This window comes from Cygnus atratus, chromosome 10 (genome assembly GCF_013377495.2).
Source record: "Cygnus atratus isolate AKBS03 ecotype Queensland, Australia chromosome 10, CAtr_DNAZoo_HiC_assembly, whole genome shotgun sequence".
NCBI lineage: Eukaryota > Metazoa > Chordata > Aves > Anseriformes > Anatidae > Cygnus > Cygnus atratus.
This window is the reverse complement of record NC_066371.1, coordinates 13,068,811-13,084,923: the sequence shown is the minus strand read 5'-3', so window position 1 is coordinate 13,084,923 and position 16,113 is coordinate 13,068,811. Positions and strand designations below refer to the sequence as shown.

The following is a 16,113-nucleotide window of genomic DNA, read 5'->3' as shown; positions in this document are numbered from 1 at the left end:
TCTGCTCTCCCATGCATTGCGCTGCAGTCAGTGGTGAAACTGTGATAACCACGGCATTCTCATGTGTGTGGTGGAGCAGCTCCCTGTCAAAGCAAGGCTCCGGCAGCTTTGCCCTTTGATCAGCTCAGCAGCATGGGTCAGGAGAGCTGAGTGTGAAGGTTTCCTTGCCTTTTGTTCTGCAGAATTAGCGGAGTTAATCAGAGTGACAGCGACTTCTGCCTCAGCACAGAAGAAAGGTCACTGGCTCAGGCTGGATGCATGACTGTTTTCCGGCCGGTTGGAAAACATCACCATGAAAGCTCTTAACATACACGCTGCTGGCACGGAAGCTCTCCTGGGATCGGCGGGGGTTGCAAAAGCCACAGTGGGAGCTCTCCCCAGCAGCCAAGCCATGGTCTCGCTTTCTTCATGTCTTTTAACCATAACCTCGCCACGCTCCGGAGTGGAGGGAGGCCGGCTGGGCCCGGGCTAAGATGGCAGACGGGGTGCTGAGCGCTGGCGTGAACCTGGAGGCCTCCCAGGCTATTGCCGCCATCCAGGCACCATGCTCCAGCATGAAAAGGGTCTTTGACTGCCTGAAGGATGGCATGCGGAACAAGGAGACGCTGGAGGGATGCGAGAAGGGCTTTGTGGCCGCCTTCCAGGAGAGCCTGCACTCCGTCAGCTGTGAGCTGGAGTGTCTGAGCAGTCCAGTTGGTGAACTGTCCACGAACCGTCCCTTGCACAACAGTGGACTGTTGAGCCTAGATCCTGTTTAGGACAAAAGACCTCTTTACAGCGAACTTCTTCAAGCCTACAAACGGTCAAATAAGTTGCAGTACCATGCAGGGCTAGCAGCTGGCCTTTTGAGTCAGCAGTCTTTGAGACGGTCAGCCAACCAGATGGGAGTATCTGCAAAACGCAGACCAAAAGCCCAGGCAACAACTCTCATCTCACCTCCTCAATATGTCGATGATGTGATCAGTCGCATTGATAGGATATTCCCTGAAAGGACTATCCAGCTATCCCGGCCAAACGGGACCAATGCTTCTAGTTACCCTAGGAAAAGTGCTAAAACCGATAGTGGTGATGCGGAGCCTCTTCATTGACCTGACAATAGTAAAAGGCTACAATGAAAATGTCTATACCGAAGATGGCAAGCTTGACATATGGTCCAAATCCAACTATCAGGTTTTTCAGAAGGTGATGGATCATGCGACCACTGCTCTATTGCCCTGCCAGCTGCCTTGGATGCCCAATGTCGTAGTCAGGTCTTTCATGACCTGGTTAAGAAGTTACATAAAGCTGTTCCAGGCTCCATGCCAGCGCTGCAGGAAGTTCCTGCAGGATGGCCTGCCGCCTGTGTGGAAGGATTTCCAAACACTTGAAGCTTTTCATGACACTTGCAGGCAATAGTAGCACAGCCCAGCAGTTGGCACGTGTGCAGAGAACAATGTCGGGCTGGAAAGAGAGCTGATGGTTTAATTGCTGGTTCTATTTCTGGCCCTTTCACCCTGTACTAAATGTTGGGGTTGCATTAATACATTAATATATGGCAAGGCAGATGTGGGTCTATTGTATTTTGGAGAAGAGGGTAAAAATCTGTGTGTGATTGCTTGATGCTTCTCAGCTGAAATGGTGTATCTGGGGAGATCTGATATCAATGATCTTTATCCTAAATGTTATGGAAAATATCTGTGTACAGTTTGTGTTTTGAAACAGAATTTGCAATGTTGAAGTCTTTTATAAGCTTGAAATAAATTTTGTATTCCAGAAAAAAACAAAACAAACAAAAAACACAAGCGGTGTCCCTCAGGGGTCAGTCTTAGGACTGGTGCTCTTCAACATCTTTATCAATGACATAGACGATGGAATCGAGTGACACCAAGATGACACCAAGCTGAGTGGTGCAGTTGATACAACAGAGGGAAGGGATGCCATCCAAAGGGACCTGGACAGGCTGGAGAAGTGGGCCCATGAGAACCTCATGAGGTTCAACAAGGCCAAGTGCAAGGTGCTGCACTTGGGCTGGAGCAATCCCAGGTATTTATATAGACAGGGTGAAGAAGAACTCGAGAGCAGCCCTGCGCAGAAGGACTTGGGGGTCCTGCTGGATGAGAAGCTGGACATGAGCCAGCAGTGCGCGCTTGCAGCCCGGAAGGCCAACTGCGTCCTGGGCTGCATAAAAAAGGGGTGGCCAGCAGGGAGAGGGAGGTGATTGTCCCCCTCTACTCTGCTCTTGTGAGACCCCCACCTGGAATATTGCGTGCTGGCCTGGGGCCCCCAGCACAAGAAGGATGTGGAACTCTTGGAACAGGTCCAGAGGAGGGCCACTAATGTGATCAGAGGGCTGGAACACCTCTCCTATGAAGAAAGGTTGAGGGAACTAGGCTTGTTTAGCTTGGAGAAGCGAAGGCTCTGGGGAGACCTCATTGTGGCCTTCCAGTACTTGAAGCGTATAAACAGGAGGGGGAATGCCTGTTTACGTGTTGATAGTGATAGGACAAGGGGGAATGGTTTTAAACTAAGACGGGAGATTTAGGTTAGCTATTAAGAGGAAGTTTTTCACTCAGCACTCAAGAGGGTGGTGAGGCACTGGCACAGGTTGCCCAGAGAGGTTGTGGATGCCCCATCCCTGGAGGCATTCAAGGCCAGGCTGGATGAGGCTCCGGGCAGCCTGCTCTAGTGGTTGGCAACCCTGCCCAGAGCAGGGGGGTTGAAACTAGATGATCTTTAAGGTCCTTTTCAACCCAGGCCGTTCTATTTTGTTCTATGAAGCTGTCACAGTAGCAGTGGCTCTCAGCAGAAGTGCTAACTGCAACCTCCATGTCCACAACGTGACTGCTTACCTTTCTCAGATCCCAATTACAAGTGCTTGACTGTTCCCAATGCATTTGCTGTGGACATCCACTCGTGATTAATTAGTGGAATCTTTCTATCAAAGATATTAGCACCCTTGACAGCTAGCCCTAATTTTAGTAGTTTTGTCTGCGGTGCTTATTGTCTCATTTACCCCTGGTCCTAATTAAATGCATCTGAATATCTGCAGAGGGAGCTCTTATGATCTGTCTGTGGGTCTAATTAAAACAGCCTGGATATCCATGACATTGGTGCCTGTCAAGCCTGTCACCAGGAGGTGACGCCCACATTGGAAGTGGCTGAAGAAGGTATAGGAGTCGTTGTTGCGGAGGAAGGCCTCCGCATCGAGGCCTTCCTGGAACGCCTCGTCCACCAGCTCCGGGCTGCAGAAGGCCCCTGCCGCTCCTGTCGGCCCGTCCTGCCCGTCCGTCCCCCCGCTGAGGAAGATGATCTCGTACCTCCCCAGGGGGCTGCTGGCCTCAGCGCCCTGTGCCCTGCGCAGCCCCAGCCCCACTCGCAGGGCCAGCTCCTGGTTCCTTCCTCCCTTCCCGGTTCCTTGAAGCCGAACCGTGGTTTCTCCGCCCGCAAGGATGCAGACTGGTTTTTCAGGCCCTAATCCTCGGAGGGCCTGCAGAAACTCAGCCAGGTTCAAGCCCGGGATATCTAGCTCTGCTGCCAGCTGCAGAAGATTCCCCCTCACCTCGTTGCCCAGAGGCCCTTCTCCGAGGCCAGCGAAGCCCAGGCAGAGCAGCTGGATCAGCTGGCAGTACAGCGCAGCAACGTGGCCGATGTCCCCGCAGACTGCTGCGCTCAGAATCAGGGCCACATAGCCCAGGCCCTCAGCCTGGCGTTTGGCCTCATCCAAAGCCAGCGTGTTTGATCCAATGATGACGTTGCAAACGTGGGAGTAGTCTTCTGGAGCAGTGCGCGTGGTGGGAGAGCTGGAGAGGACCGTTTCCACTGACTTGGGCAGGCTGTGCAGCAGGTTGTATTTGGCCAGTATCTGAAGGCAGTCCTGGACACTGTGGGAGCTGGCAGCGGTGGGCCCACTCGCTATGATGTCCAGAGGGTCGCCAATCACGTCAGAAAGGATGAGGCTCACCACCTACCAGGAGCAATGCCAGAGGATTATTGTGGCAGGCAGAGGCAGGTGACCATGCCAGAGTCGTGGCATAAGCACTACTCTGAGTTACACTTGTGCTATCCCCATCTCAAAGCAGCTAGAAACAGGCAGATTTTGGCCCATTTTTGTTTTAAAGTCCCGTGAGAGTCACCTTGCCCCCCCTGAACGCAAAGACCTACAGTGTCTTTTGATGCTGGACCATCATGTTAGAAACCAGCCGGCTCTTAGGCTGATAACCTAGTGCAGGCTGAGCCTACGTGCCAGTGATGGCACACACTGAAAGCAGCCCCTGGGTGAGCTAAGGGTCAGAGCTGGCCTGAAAGTGCCGTGGGAGTCAGCACAGCAATGCACCAGCACATCATAAACTGCTGCTGGGGGAGGGCTGGGGACTGCTGAGTGGTGTGATGGGATGGCCAGGTCTGAATTCCCCTCCTTACACCCATCTCCCTGAGAGTTTGGATCCTCAGTGAAATCTGAAGCACAGTTCCAAAGCAACACACATATGTTGTTCACTCAGCGAGGAAAAAAGCCCTGGGACTTGATTAAACCACTGTTTGAAGGCGGACGGGTGATCTCTGCACAAGCAGAGGCTTACCCCTGTTACCTGTGCGGGATATGCGAGCCGGGCCAGCCCTCCACCCTTCAGCAAGGACAGAGTTTTCCGGACAGTGTTCAGCTCCTGTATGGCAGCTCCTCTGGAAGCCAGCATCTTTGTCAGTTTCTCTTTCTCTTCGAGGAGGATGGGAGGGATGGGAGCAGGCAGTAGGGCTGAACCACCCCCTAGAATGCAGAAGAGATGGCAGGGATTGAGCACGTTTTCCATCAGGACACGAGTAAAGCTGGGCTGCCCGACACCTAAGCAGGAGCAACCTTTCCATTTCCCTTAGCAGTCAGCGGAGGGAAGGCAGAGCTGGTTGGGGAACTATGCTAGCACCTCTGGAAAATGAAGTCTTCTTCACCAACAGGATTGAATCATGGCAGCCTTGCACTGTCTGCAGTCAGCTACACTTTACATGGGCAGTATAAACCTCACTGGAACATGGTACCGCACATCTGCAGCGCGGTGGGGAATGCAGAGAGGGGCCAGTAATTACCATCCCCACTACATCAGACTACTAGTGGGTTGCCACGCTGATTTTCAAGGGCTACTTGGATGGGTGAGTGGGGACCACAGGCTTCAGGACTCACATGGTGCTCAGCATTAAGCACACGGAGACACTGCCTGCTTTGCTGGTTCCATTTATTCAAGACGGTTTATAAAAACACCAGCTATGGCTGCAGCAAGATAAGAAACTACCCCTGAAACTGCACTCATCTAGGCCTGGGAGGAAAGAAAAGGGGGACAGAATAACAAGATAAAGCACACCCAGGGTGACAGTCTTATCTATGGGAATTCTGACAGTGCAACTGATACAGGTGGGCATTGGAAATGCAGAAAAGAAGGCCAGAAAAAAAGACTAGAATGGAGAAGTGAAATGGATGGAAAATACAGAATAGAAAAGAGCAAGATCTGAACAGGGAGTGAACATGCACAAAAGTACAACTGAAAGCTACCGTCAAAAGGCAAAACCTGCTCAGAGGTTTGAGACAAATCAGCATCAATAAAACATGATGAGCAAGAAAAACAAATGCAAATGCCTGTGTTTCAGTCAATAGCCAGGGATCTAGCTGAGAGGCAGGAGCAGTTGGGGACCGGCTGCTGTGTGGGAGTGCACGTGCACAGGGAGCTGCAGCCACGGGTAGATCCTGTGCAGGCTCCCTGAAGGGCTGAGGAGGCTCTTGGAGATGCTGGTAGCCAGAGGACAGGAGGAAACCCAAGGGAATTCCCAGCAAGCACAGCTAGATGCCAGCCACTTGGGTGTTTGCCTGGCGGCACTGCGCTCCCTGCACTAGATCGTGCTCCAGCATCCACAAAGCAAATAGTGAAAATTACCAAGCAGAGACCAAGGGGTTTCAACAGAGCTGCTCCAAGCCCCTGCTTGCTTTTGCCCTGATTCACCCAGCTGAGCTCAGGCTGTGGCAATGTTCTTCCCCACACAGTCCCCGGTCTGGGGACAGCCTGGCCCAATGCTCCAGGCCTGGGAGCGTTTCCCTGGATGTGGTCAGGGCTGCCCCTGCGAAGTGTGCGGCTCCCTCAGGGGCTTCATTTCCACTGCCCACAGTAAGAGCCCGGGGAAACAGCAAAGCCCTAGGGAGGCTAGTCCCGAACTTCAGCTTACGGACTCACATCCCTACACAAATTCGGAGCTTGTGAATCAACTGAGCACTGATTCTCCCAAGCCTGCACCTGCAGCTGTAAGGAGCGGGCAGGAAGAAAGTGCCATCCTTGCCAAAAGGTGAGGGCAGCTGACAAGCTGTGTGCCACCGTCTCACAGCAGTGGGCCCAGCCCGCACAGCTCAGCCTCTCCCCAGTGCTGGGAGGCAGCCCGTCCACTGCAGCAGCTGGCAGCCCCCTGCTCTCCCCTGCTGCGTTCCTGGAGAAAAGTTCGTGGGAGAAGGGAGAGGAAAAATCACTGCAAAGGCCGGCACAGCACAGCAGTCCCCTGCTGCACAGCCGCATGCGGGCATGCATCTGGAGGGACTACAGCAGCAACAAGGGCCTTCAGCAGGGCCCATTCCCTGGGATCCCCACCTGAGATGAGCACAAGGAGCAGGTCGTCTGCTGTCAGGCCCTCAGCCAGCTCCTGAATGGCACCTGCTCCCCTCAGAGCCTCTGGGTCAGGGAGGTTGTTCTTTGCACCTTCGATGACCTGGATTCTGCTGTGCGGCTTCAGCAGCATCTCCCTGGAGGGGTAAGGAAGGCACTCACACCGCTGACACGAGCACCCACACAGGCAGCCAGGCTGTCACCTGGCAGGGAGACAGGCCTGGTGCACCAGAGGGAAACGGCAAGTGACCAGGACAAAGAGGTGGCCTTTGCTGTGCCTCTCTTCCCAGGGTTGGGGAGGCAGCGCAGTCAATGCAAAAGACTGTCACTGGTGCCACTGGGACGTGATGGAGCAATGGAGGTTGAAGGTCAGGGCGTGGTGGACAGGGCGGGCAACAGAGCAAGGGCAGATGGAAAGGATTCAGAGGGTTCACAGCAACATCCCCCAGAGGACAAACCTGGCAGTTTACCCCCACCCAAACTGCCCAGTCATAGGCTCCCTTACTGCATTCCCGCTCGCTGCAGGCTCTCCTGGATGCCTAGTGGCACACTGACGATCCCCCGAATGAGGTGGTCCCCCAGGATCTCTTCTGCTGCTGCTGCCATCCCCAGCACAGCCTTGCCAAAACCCACCAAGTACAGGTTCCTCTTCACTGGAAAGGCCCGGCCCTTCACTACCAGCTGAGGGCACCCATCTCCCTCGAGCTTCACAGCCCTCTTCAGCATCGGAGCCGGCCGGACGGTGCCCACCGCACTGCGGAAGAGGGACAGCGCGTGCTCGCGAAGGGACATGCTGCCTAGGGTGGCCGGGCCGAGCTGCTCGGCGGGGTGGGCTTGCACACACTTTGCCGACGCCGACGAGGCCTCAGGAGCTCAGGCAGACAGCACCCTCCAGCCTGCAAGGGAAGGCACTTTGTTCACTAGGAAGAGACAGGGCTGTTACAGGGAGAGCAAGGAAGCCAAATTGTGACCCTTGGAACGCTAGCTCCTGTTTCCTCCTACGATTACGGTGCTCTATCAGCTGCATTTTCCAACTTCTCCCCAGGCAGGAGGGACAGAAGGACAGTGTCACATTCAAACTACCTGTCAGCTCGTGGTTCCCCCGCAATCTCATCGCCTCCCACAGGGAAGGTGTGCCCTGCCAGACAGCTTCTCTGTCATTGTAAATTTGCCACTGGCAAGCCATCATTTCAATTTGCTCAGTGTTTGACACTTTTCCAAACCATGGAAGCTGCCTTCTGTCCCGGAGAGAGCAGGGCATCCGAGTGGAACAGCTTTTCAGTACATAAACACCTTTCCATGTGCTAGCCAAATGCTGACCTCAATCTATGGCTGTGCATTGCCCCATTTTCCCCCACAGTACCACATACAGACTTTGGAGAATCAAAACCAAAAACAACGTGCTTGTTGGCTGCCTGATCCCTTGCTGCTGGTGGCCACAGAAAGACCAGTAATGAGGTTTCCCCACCAAACAGCAAATTAACACAGGGCTTCATTCTCCTTTATTTTTCAGTCCTCTCATTATGCATTAAAGTCGTATTTAGAGATCAAGTAGGACTTTGGATCCAGGCAAAGTTCCCAGCTGGATCTGTGAAAGTCCATTTGAGCTAGTCTCCACTAAGTATTAGAATTACATGCAGCAGATATGAGCATGGACTGAAGAATCTCAACTGCTCAAGGGCAAACGCTCACCCAGACAGAGGAAAGGCAGCCCCTGCCAGCATGCACGTGTCTGTTCCCTCACAGTACTTCTTCCCTCCGTTAACTGGCAGCAAGCTCATTGCTGGTTTCTCAGAACCAAAGACCCTTGTGATCTGCATCTCACTAGCTCATGGCAATTATGGTGCAGGCAATTAGGGAAGGGTGCCAGGAGGCTGAGGCAGCCCTGGCAACACGCTTAATCACAGAACCATTCCAATTACCTGCCAGTTAATTCTCTCTCTACTAAAAGGATATGTTTCAGTACAAGGCCAGTGTCTGGCTCCTGTTCTGTAAGAACACACAAGTTCAGAGGTCTCTTTGTCCTAATGCACCCCTAGCACTGACAGGTGTTAATCATTAAGCCAACAAGCTTTCCAACAGCTCCTCTGGGTCTAAATCAGCCTTTGCTGCAAAGACAGAGGACAGACCCAAAGGCTCTGTGAAAAACTCCACCCAAGCACCTTCTCAGGCAATGAAACTTGGGCACACTCTGAAATCCATTGGACAAAGGACTCGCAGACAAAGCCATAGTATGGTGAATCATAGGTTTGCTGGAGAAAAAAAGGAAAAAAGATTCAGTGCTTAGGAGAAACATGTTTTAAAGGTAAAACCCAGGGCAGATAAGCTACCTACCTAAGCTCCCCTTAGATGCTGCTCCAGACTGTCTCTTCAATCATGAGAAGAGATGGGAAAGAGAAGGTGTACTGACCACTTTGTTACTAGGTTCCTAAATCTCATGGCAGCTGGTGCTCTAAGCAGTTTAAACCACTGAGCCTCAGCCATCTCACAATGAGGGCCTGAATAACCGTGCTAATACCAGTGAAGTGAACCATGCACCTCTCAGGAACCGAGATTGGCATCTCCTTTCCCAGGAGGTCTCTAATTCACCTGGCAGGCAGCATAGTGCAATCAGAGAAAGGTGTTACAAAACAAGAGGTGCATCGTGCTCCGGGTCGCCTTGTCCGAGTTGCGATACAGGGTTTACAGAGAAGGATACAAAAAAAGGCCTAAATAGAGCCAGGCAAGTTTAAGAAAATAAAACCCCAAAGCTTTTAACAGGCTCTGTCTCTGCCTTGATGTTTCTGTGCATGACTGACCCTGAAGACCAGGGGAATTGAGTACAACCAGACCTGCAACTGCGGATCCTGTCACATGCACCCTCCTGGCGGCTCCTCTCAGCTCCAGCTCCAGACATGACACAGCAGGCGTGAGTCGTTTAAAAGCAATCCTCTCCTACTGGAGATGAAAAAATAAATGCCAGCTTAATTCATCTAGCACTTGTGTGCATACTGCTAATGCTTGCTCTGGTCTGGAAAGCATTTCACTACAATAGCAGGCATGTAATCTGTTTTCTGCACTCTGAACTCAGCTTATAATTTAACCATCAAGGTCTGATCCAGATTCTGCTGAAGGCAGTGCATGTCTTTCCATTGCTTCGGAAGATTTTAAGGCACACCGTCACTGATACCGACCTCAGTGCACAGGTGTAAAAGCAGAATAAATCCGGTGCAAATCTCCTTGCATTTAGGGGTTATCCAACCTTACACCAATGCAATGGAGAGCTGAATTTGGCACAGACCCATCAGCTTTGGAGGTCTCCGTGTGTAATTCTGCTCTCTGTCAGCTCTGATTAGACACACAGGCTCACTGGAGGCTCCCCTTGGAATGGGGGTGCAACTAATGATGTCACAAATCCATTTTTATGTAATTTATTTATACAGTCTCAGGCACCAGGTACTAAATGTCATCAGGGAACAGCTATAAATCAGAGCTATGAAATCCAGTGTAGCTATTAAAAAAATAAAAACTCCTACTCATTTTACCAGGCCTTTTTTTAACAAGATCAAGAGAACTGAATATCACCCCACACCCAGGGAGAGACAGCATAGGAAAGAAAAATAATCTAAGTGGCAGCTCTCAGATTACCTCCATGGATGGAGGGTATAGAAATGGTGTAACTGCCAGTTACTGCTACTACTCCCCTTCCCAGTGCTGGCTGAGAGGAATCTGGGCTGGAAAAAGGGGCTTATGATATGACCTACATTGCTTCATGTAGTAACCTCCATTTCCCAGTTTCTCAGGGAAATCACATAGGGATGCACTAGCCCTCTTCTCTCTGTATATACGGTCACGCTATGGGCACTAGCGGGGCTGAGGTTTTGCCTTCCCTTTGTCCCTGCATGGGACATTTTTGGGATTGTGGTATATTTAGAAAGCCTTTTAGAAAGTTTTCCAGAAGTTTGCACTAATCTTAGGAGGAAAATGATGTTGAGAATTACTCGTTACAAAGAGAGCTGGCAGACTGGAAGGGGCTTAGATCAATCCCCTCTGAATGAAAACTTCCTCAGCTTTCATTGGTGAATAATGTTCACCATCAACATGTTTGCATGCACTACCATTATAAGCTTTTTCTTCATAAAACTCCTCCTAAGTCTGCAGAAACTTCCACTGGTAATTCTTACCACAAAAAGCAGCAAAACCCTAGCTCCTCATTTTCACCTTCTCTGGGAGAGGAGCTGGACTGTGATAAAACACAGGCAAAACACTCGTTTGCATTACCTTTCATTAACTTTTTAATTAAAGCAATTCTGCAGGCTAGGAGCCGAAGTCAGAAGGAGACAGAAACAATCCAGCACCAGGGGCAGACACGTGGCAAGCTGCCAGGTAAATTGGATGGTGGCATGAGACCAAAAGCATGGGCACAGAGGGGAACAGTCTAAGCCATAAGCTTGGAGTCACACTGGGGAGGAAAAGAGTTCACAAACGAGCTGCCTATGCAGTGAGAAAAATGAGCCAGTGCCAGCCTTCATGGCAGGTATTTGAAAGGTGGGAAAATATTCCCTTCTAGGGACTAGTCTGCCATCACTGAGCAGAGCTGAATTATTCTGGGTGCTATGGTCAGAGGTTTGTTTAAGGGTTTGCGTCACAGGCTTGGGGTTTTCTTAAAGCCGGGGCAATTGGGCTTGCTGCAGGCTGATTCAGCCACACATCCCCAGTTTCACATGCTGCAAGATGTGAGGATGCTGTACATTAACGCTCTGGGACATATGATTTAATTGAGATCTTCAGTGTTCTAAGGTAGTTTATTTCTAATGTCATCAGGACTTCCATGGTTTTCCTTTGGTGTGGCAATGATTGGTGGCTGGCCCACCGCGTACCGAGTTGACTCCAAAAGCCCTGAGGGGATTGGAAAAGAATCTGAGATGGCACTAGATCAAACCCCAATTGCTTGAGGATAATTTTGAGCTCAAGCTGTAAAAGACAGATTACATCTTTGTTACTGTAGCAAACTACCAGATACAGCAAGTTTTAAGGATGTCTCTTGCTACTCGTTTTACTTGCTACATGACTTTCTTCTGGCCTCTTGGTATGTAAATTACCGTTAGACTCACCGAGGCTTACCGCTTCCATTTTTCATGCACTACCGTGGGAGTTTACCTGTGAAGTACAGCACAGTGTACTGCGTGCACAGACTTCACTGCGTTCAACTCCCATGTCCCCACTTACTGACACATCTTCTCTATCATTTGATATATCAAATTTAATTTGCCTGCTGAGCCCTGCTCAAACTCAAACTTGCTGTTCCAGATGGTCCCAAAAGCATCACAAGAAAATTTTCTAGGAGATGCACTGAACCCAGGAGGAAAACAAAGCAGTGAAGGTTTGTTCCAAGTGACTATTTGGGGAGGATTAGATGGGGGATTTTTCAAGACTAATCTCTTTAAATGAAAATTTCAGAATTTGATTAATTTTTTAATCTGCACATGGATTTGCATAAAATTACCGTGCTGCCTCATTCACACTTTGTAAAAGGGAACATGTCTAGGATGGACCAGCTGCTCACCGGTGTGCTACAAAGAGTCCAGTACACAAGTAGGTGTGCAGGGATGGGGTGTAGAGTCCTTTTGCCCCTGCTCACCATGGTGCTCCTTCAGGGTTCACCGGGAAAGAGGAAGATGGTGGACAAAAGAAGTGCAATGAGACCAGACAGCTGCACGGAAAGTTTGCTAGGCAGGCAGGGGAGAAAGTAAGAAGGAGTCTGAGCACCTTTGTATCAAGAATATGCTGAGCTCTGGGGAAAAACCCAGGAGTCCTAATTTCCAATATACATTTTTCTGTATGTTTCTTGGAAAAGAAATATGGTGCTCTTATGACTGATTTACTCACCAGGAAAAGTGTCAACAGGGTTTCTTTGCCTTTGATGAGGAATGTAGCCTAAGGCCAAACACAGAGAAGTAAGTGTTCTGTTCAACATTTTATACATATAGATCAGTATCATTAGTAAAAAAATTGTGTTTGACATATGCATCGTACTAGTTTTTCTAGGTCACACTCCCTTCACTCCCTACATACCTTTTGGAAATGTTTCTCCCTTGCACTGGGGATTGTATGGAAGAAAAATTTTTCACTAAAAAAATCCTTCTGTAGCTCGATGCAGAACAGTCCTGCCCTGAAGCCAAGTCCATGCCAAGTCTACTTCCTTTCATGCTGCAATTTCTCAAACTCCCTATTCTGAGTCAACTCGCAATCACAGTTGAGAGCCATTTAAAACATGGGGAATGATCACAGTATTCTAGAGAAGAAAAAAAGTTGCCAGCCTTGAGGCCTGAAATGATTGAAAAGGATCAAAATTCAGTACTGCAAAATACAAGGTCACAGTCTTTGGGATTAACAGCAAAAAATTATGAGCTCCTTAGGTGGAAGTAACATGAGGAGGAAGAGCCAGGAGTATTAATCAGTCAGGATGACAATTACAGCTGCCCTCTAGGCTGAGACGACAGGCTATGGGGAAAGTGGAAAGCAGCAGATGTGATCTACCTTGACTTCAGTGAGGCTTTTGACACCACACTCATTAGCAAGCTGAAGAAGTTTGGGCTGGGTAAACACCCTGTTATGCTGGCTGAAAAACAGCTTGGCCACTGGGCTCAGAGCGCAGACGTCAGTGATTCTCTGTCCAGATGACAGCCGGTAATGAACAGGGAAGGCCTGGGTCTCTATTGGGGTTTGTGTCGCCCCATTGCTTCATTAGTAACCTGAGGGCACTAAGTATTTAGTAATTAGAATTAATTATATATTCTATGTACTATATATGTATATATATATATATATTTTATACATATAAAACTACAATTAATTAGTTAGCTGGAGGCACAGTTACCGAAGAGTGCCTCTTCAGTAACTTTGTGGCTCACTCTAATTTAGGGAAAGCGCTCACATACTGAATAGTGGAAACACCTTCCAGAGGCACCATGATGATAAACTTTAGGTCAGGGCCAACAGAAACCTCATGATGCTCAACAAGAAGTATGAGGTTTTGCTGCTGGGGCAGGATCTCTGTGTATCAGGACAGGCTGAGAACCAGCTTAGAAGCAACCTGACAGCAGCTACAACTACCTGAAAGGTAGTTATGAAGACAGCAGAGATGAAACCTTCTTGGTAGTGGCAGGAAGTATTAAATGGCCACAATTTGCGACTCAGGATGTTCACGCTGGTTGTGAGCAAAATGTTCTTTATAGTGACCATAGCACAGCTCTGGATCAGCCTGCCCAGAGGAGCTGTGGTCTCTGAGCTAGGAGTCTTTCAGGATTTGGCTAGACAAAGCCATGGTCAAGCTAGCCTTGCGTTGGTGATTGTCTGGCACTGAGCCGGAGGATGGAGCAGGCAGCTCCAGAGGTCCCTTCCACCAACACTTCTGAGATTACATACAATCTCAGAAGATAATCTCAGAGATAACAGCAGGGACTTCAGAGCATCACGTTTAGCTTCAAGAGCCCATAAAGAGATGCCAAATTGTGGGACACAAGTTCTCTACACAGGCCTTCAGTCATAACTGTCACCCACTGAGAATCATCACTCCCAGCAGAGTCCAACAAAAATTTATTCACCTGAGTAGCACTGTTTCCAGAAACATCTCTAGGAAATTAACATCCACTCATCTGAGCAAATGCAAGCGTGGGACTGTTTGTATTGTGCAGGTTACAGTGGTACCTAATATAGAAATGCATAGGTAGAATGACTGCATTTGATCAATATTACTCAAGCAGCAATTAAGCCTTTTTTCTATTAACTAGTTTTGCAAGGGCATCATCCATACTTCCTACCTAATGTGACATTTTGCTAGGAGATCCAATTATCCTGCCAGATAAATTCCAGCTCCGTATAAACTGACAAACTAAGCTCCAATGATTGGGAAGAAAGGCAGAAGAAATAATAAAAAGGGAGTGACAAAATATCAAATCAACAACCCACAGTGTTATACAACTCTAAAACTTGGCTAAGTATTGTAGGTGTTTTGAAGTAAATTGTCTTATGATGGTATTGGTGAGTCATCTTCTGGGCCCACATGAGATAATCCAGGCTTTCATCATGCAATTTACAGTGTGCAAGAGGCATGCTGTTCTGAACTTCTCTAAAATCTTTCATTACATTAAAATCAATTGTAGGTTTCGAACTGACCTGTAATGGAGTGGCTGACCCCGAGACCCTCTGAAGTAATGAATGTGTCTTCTGTTGGGTCTCCCTAAGCTCCAGTGTTAAAATCTCATGTCCATTCCCGAAAAAAGCTCAGTGAATCATTCTGACAGGCCAATCAGATCGCAATATGAAGGGGTGAACCAGGCTAGATGTCAAAACCTGTAATGGTGAGCTGTAGGAAGCAAGTGGTAAGAGCAAGTTATCTCAGAAAAGACTTTTATTTCACTGACTAAATCACATATGCACGGAAAATAATTGAACGTGTTTGAATGACATGCGAACAGCCCTCTGACAACAGGTCCCAGACTTACTGTTGTTTGTCCACAAGAGGGCAATATTATTCTAAAGCAAACTGTTCTGGAGACTGCGGAAGGAAAATGCAGTTACCATTTATGAAGTGATTGGGGCTTTGGCGGTGTTTTTTTCGTTCTTGTTGTTTGTTCTTTTTGTTTGTTTGTTTGTTGTGGTTTGAGTCTAAGTTTCTTGGGGACTGAAACAACAAAAGACCTGGTTTTCTTCTAAAATACCAGGGTGCTGGAAATCTTCGCAGTGGTTGGAGATTCTCACCGCTATTCTCACCACTATATTCTCACCCCAGGAATAACTCTTTAAGGCATGAGAAGTATAAAAACATGAACAGAACCTGGTAGCAAGATCTATGACGGATAAAAACCAACCCCAAGGTACCTGTACCAGAACACCTACCTCAAAACCCAGGATGTCTTTCGTAGAGGTTTTTGTGTTTGTCACTCATAAGACCAGGGTGCCACAGCACTTGTATTGCTGCAAAGGCCAGTTTGTGGCGGAATTGAAAATACCGAGAAATTAAAGTGAAATAATAAAACTGAAGATAAATTTTTAAAAACGAAATCTATCACGTTTCAACGACGGGTCTACAGCAGGGATGTAAAGAAGAGAAACTGCTCTCCGAGGGGAATTCAGGAGGCACCCCCCACGCCAAGGCACGGCGCCCTCAGCCCACACCAACCCCGACCCCGTTAGGGCCAGGACCCCTGAGGAAAACCGCCCCGCGCCTCTCTGAGCCCCCCAAACCCCACTTCTCCGCTGATTTCCCCCACACACACACACACGCACACTCGAGCCCCGCGCCGTGAGCTTCGCCTCACGTTTGCGGAGCGCCCGGAGGGGGCCGTGAGGGGACCGTGAGGGGGCCCCCGCCGGCTGACAGCCGCGTCCCGCCCGCCACTCTCAAAATGGCCGCCCGCCCCCCCCTCCCACACAGCCCGGTGCCCTTCTCAATCCCAGCGGGCTGTGCGCGCGCCCCGCCGTTCTCCCCCAGGGTGCCCCGCGCGCCGCCCCTCCCGCAGGC

General features: G+C 49.5%; 2 protein-coding genes across 7 annotated transcripts; one reads left to right on the top strand and one right to left on the bottom strand.

Moving 5' to 3' along the window:
- The first annotated feature begins 473 nt into the window (after positions 1-473).
- On the top strand, positions 474-1,395 carry LOC118248127 (mediator of RNA polymerase II transcription subunit 27-like). The gene is given in 2 exon segments (XM_050712760.1): positions 474-1,032; positions 1,133-1,395. Coding segments are annotated over 2 exon segments (822 nt in total).
- A 312-nt stretch (positions 1,396-1,707) lies between these two features.
- Positions 1,708-15,994, bottom strand: GLYCTK (glycerate kinase). 6 transcript variants are annotated; one of them, XM_050712756.1, is made up of 9 exons: positions 15,911-15,994; positions 15,489-15,566; positions 14,766-14,955; positions 12,477-12,524; positions 9,440-9,545; positions 7,114-7,504; positions 6,594-6,745; positions 4,566-4,741; positions 1,708-3,943 (listed from the first exon to the last, which is right to left on the bottom strand). In XM_050712756.1, exons 6-9 carry the CDS (start codon positions 7,398-7,400, stop codon positions 3,038-3,040), a joined length of 1,521 nt encoding a protein of 506 aa, XP_050568713.1. In that variant the 5' UTR covers positions 7,401-7,504; positions 9,440-9,545; positions 12,477-12,524; positions 14,766-14,955; positions 15,489-15,566; positions 15,911-15,994; the 3' UTR covers positions 1,708-3,037. The 6 variants fall into 6 exon arrangements, with proteins under 6 accessions (XP_050568713.1, XP_035402677.1, XP_050568716.1 ...); XM_035546784.2 differs by having other exon boundaries at positions 15,879-15,977; XM_050712759.1 differs by lacking the exon at positions 7,114-7,504.
- Between the last annotated feature and the right edge of the window lie 119 nt (positions 15,995-16,113).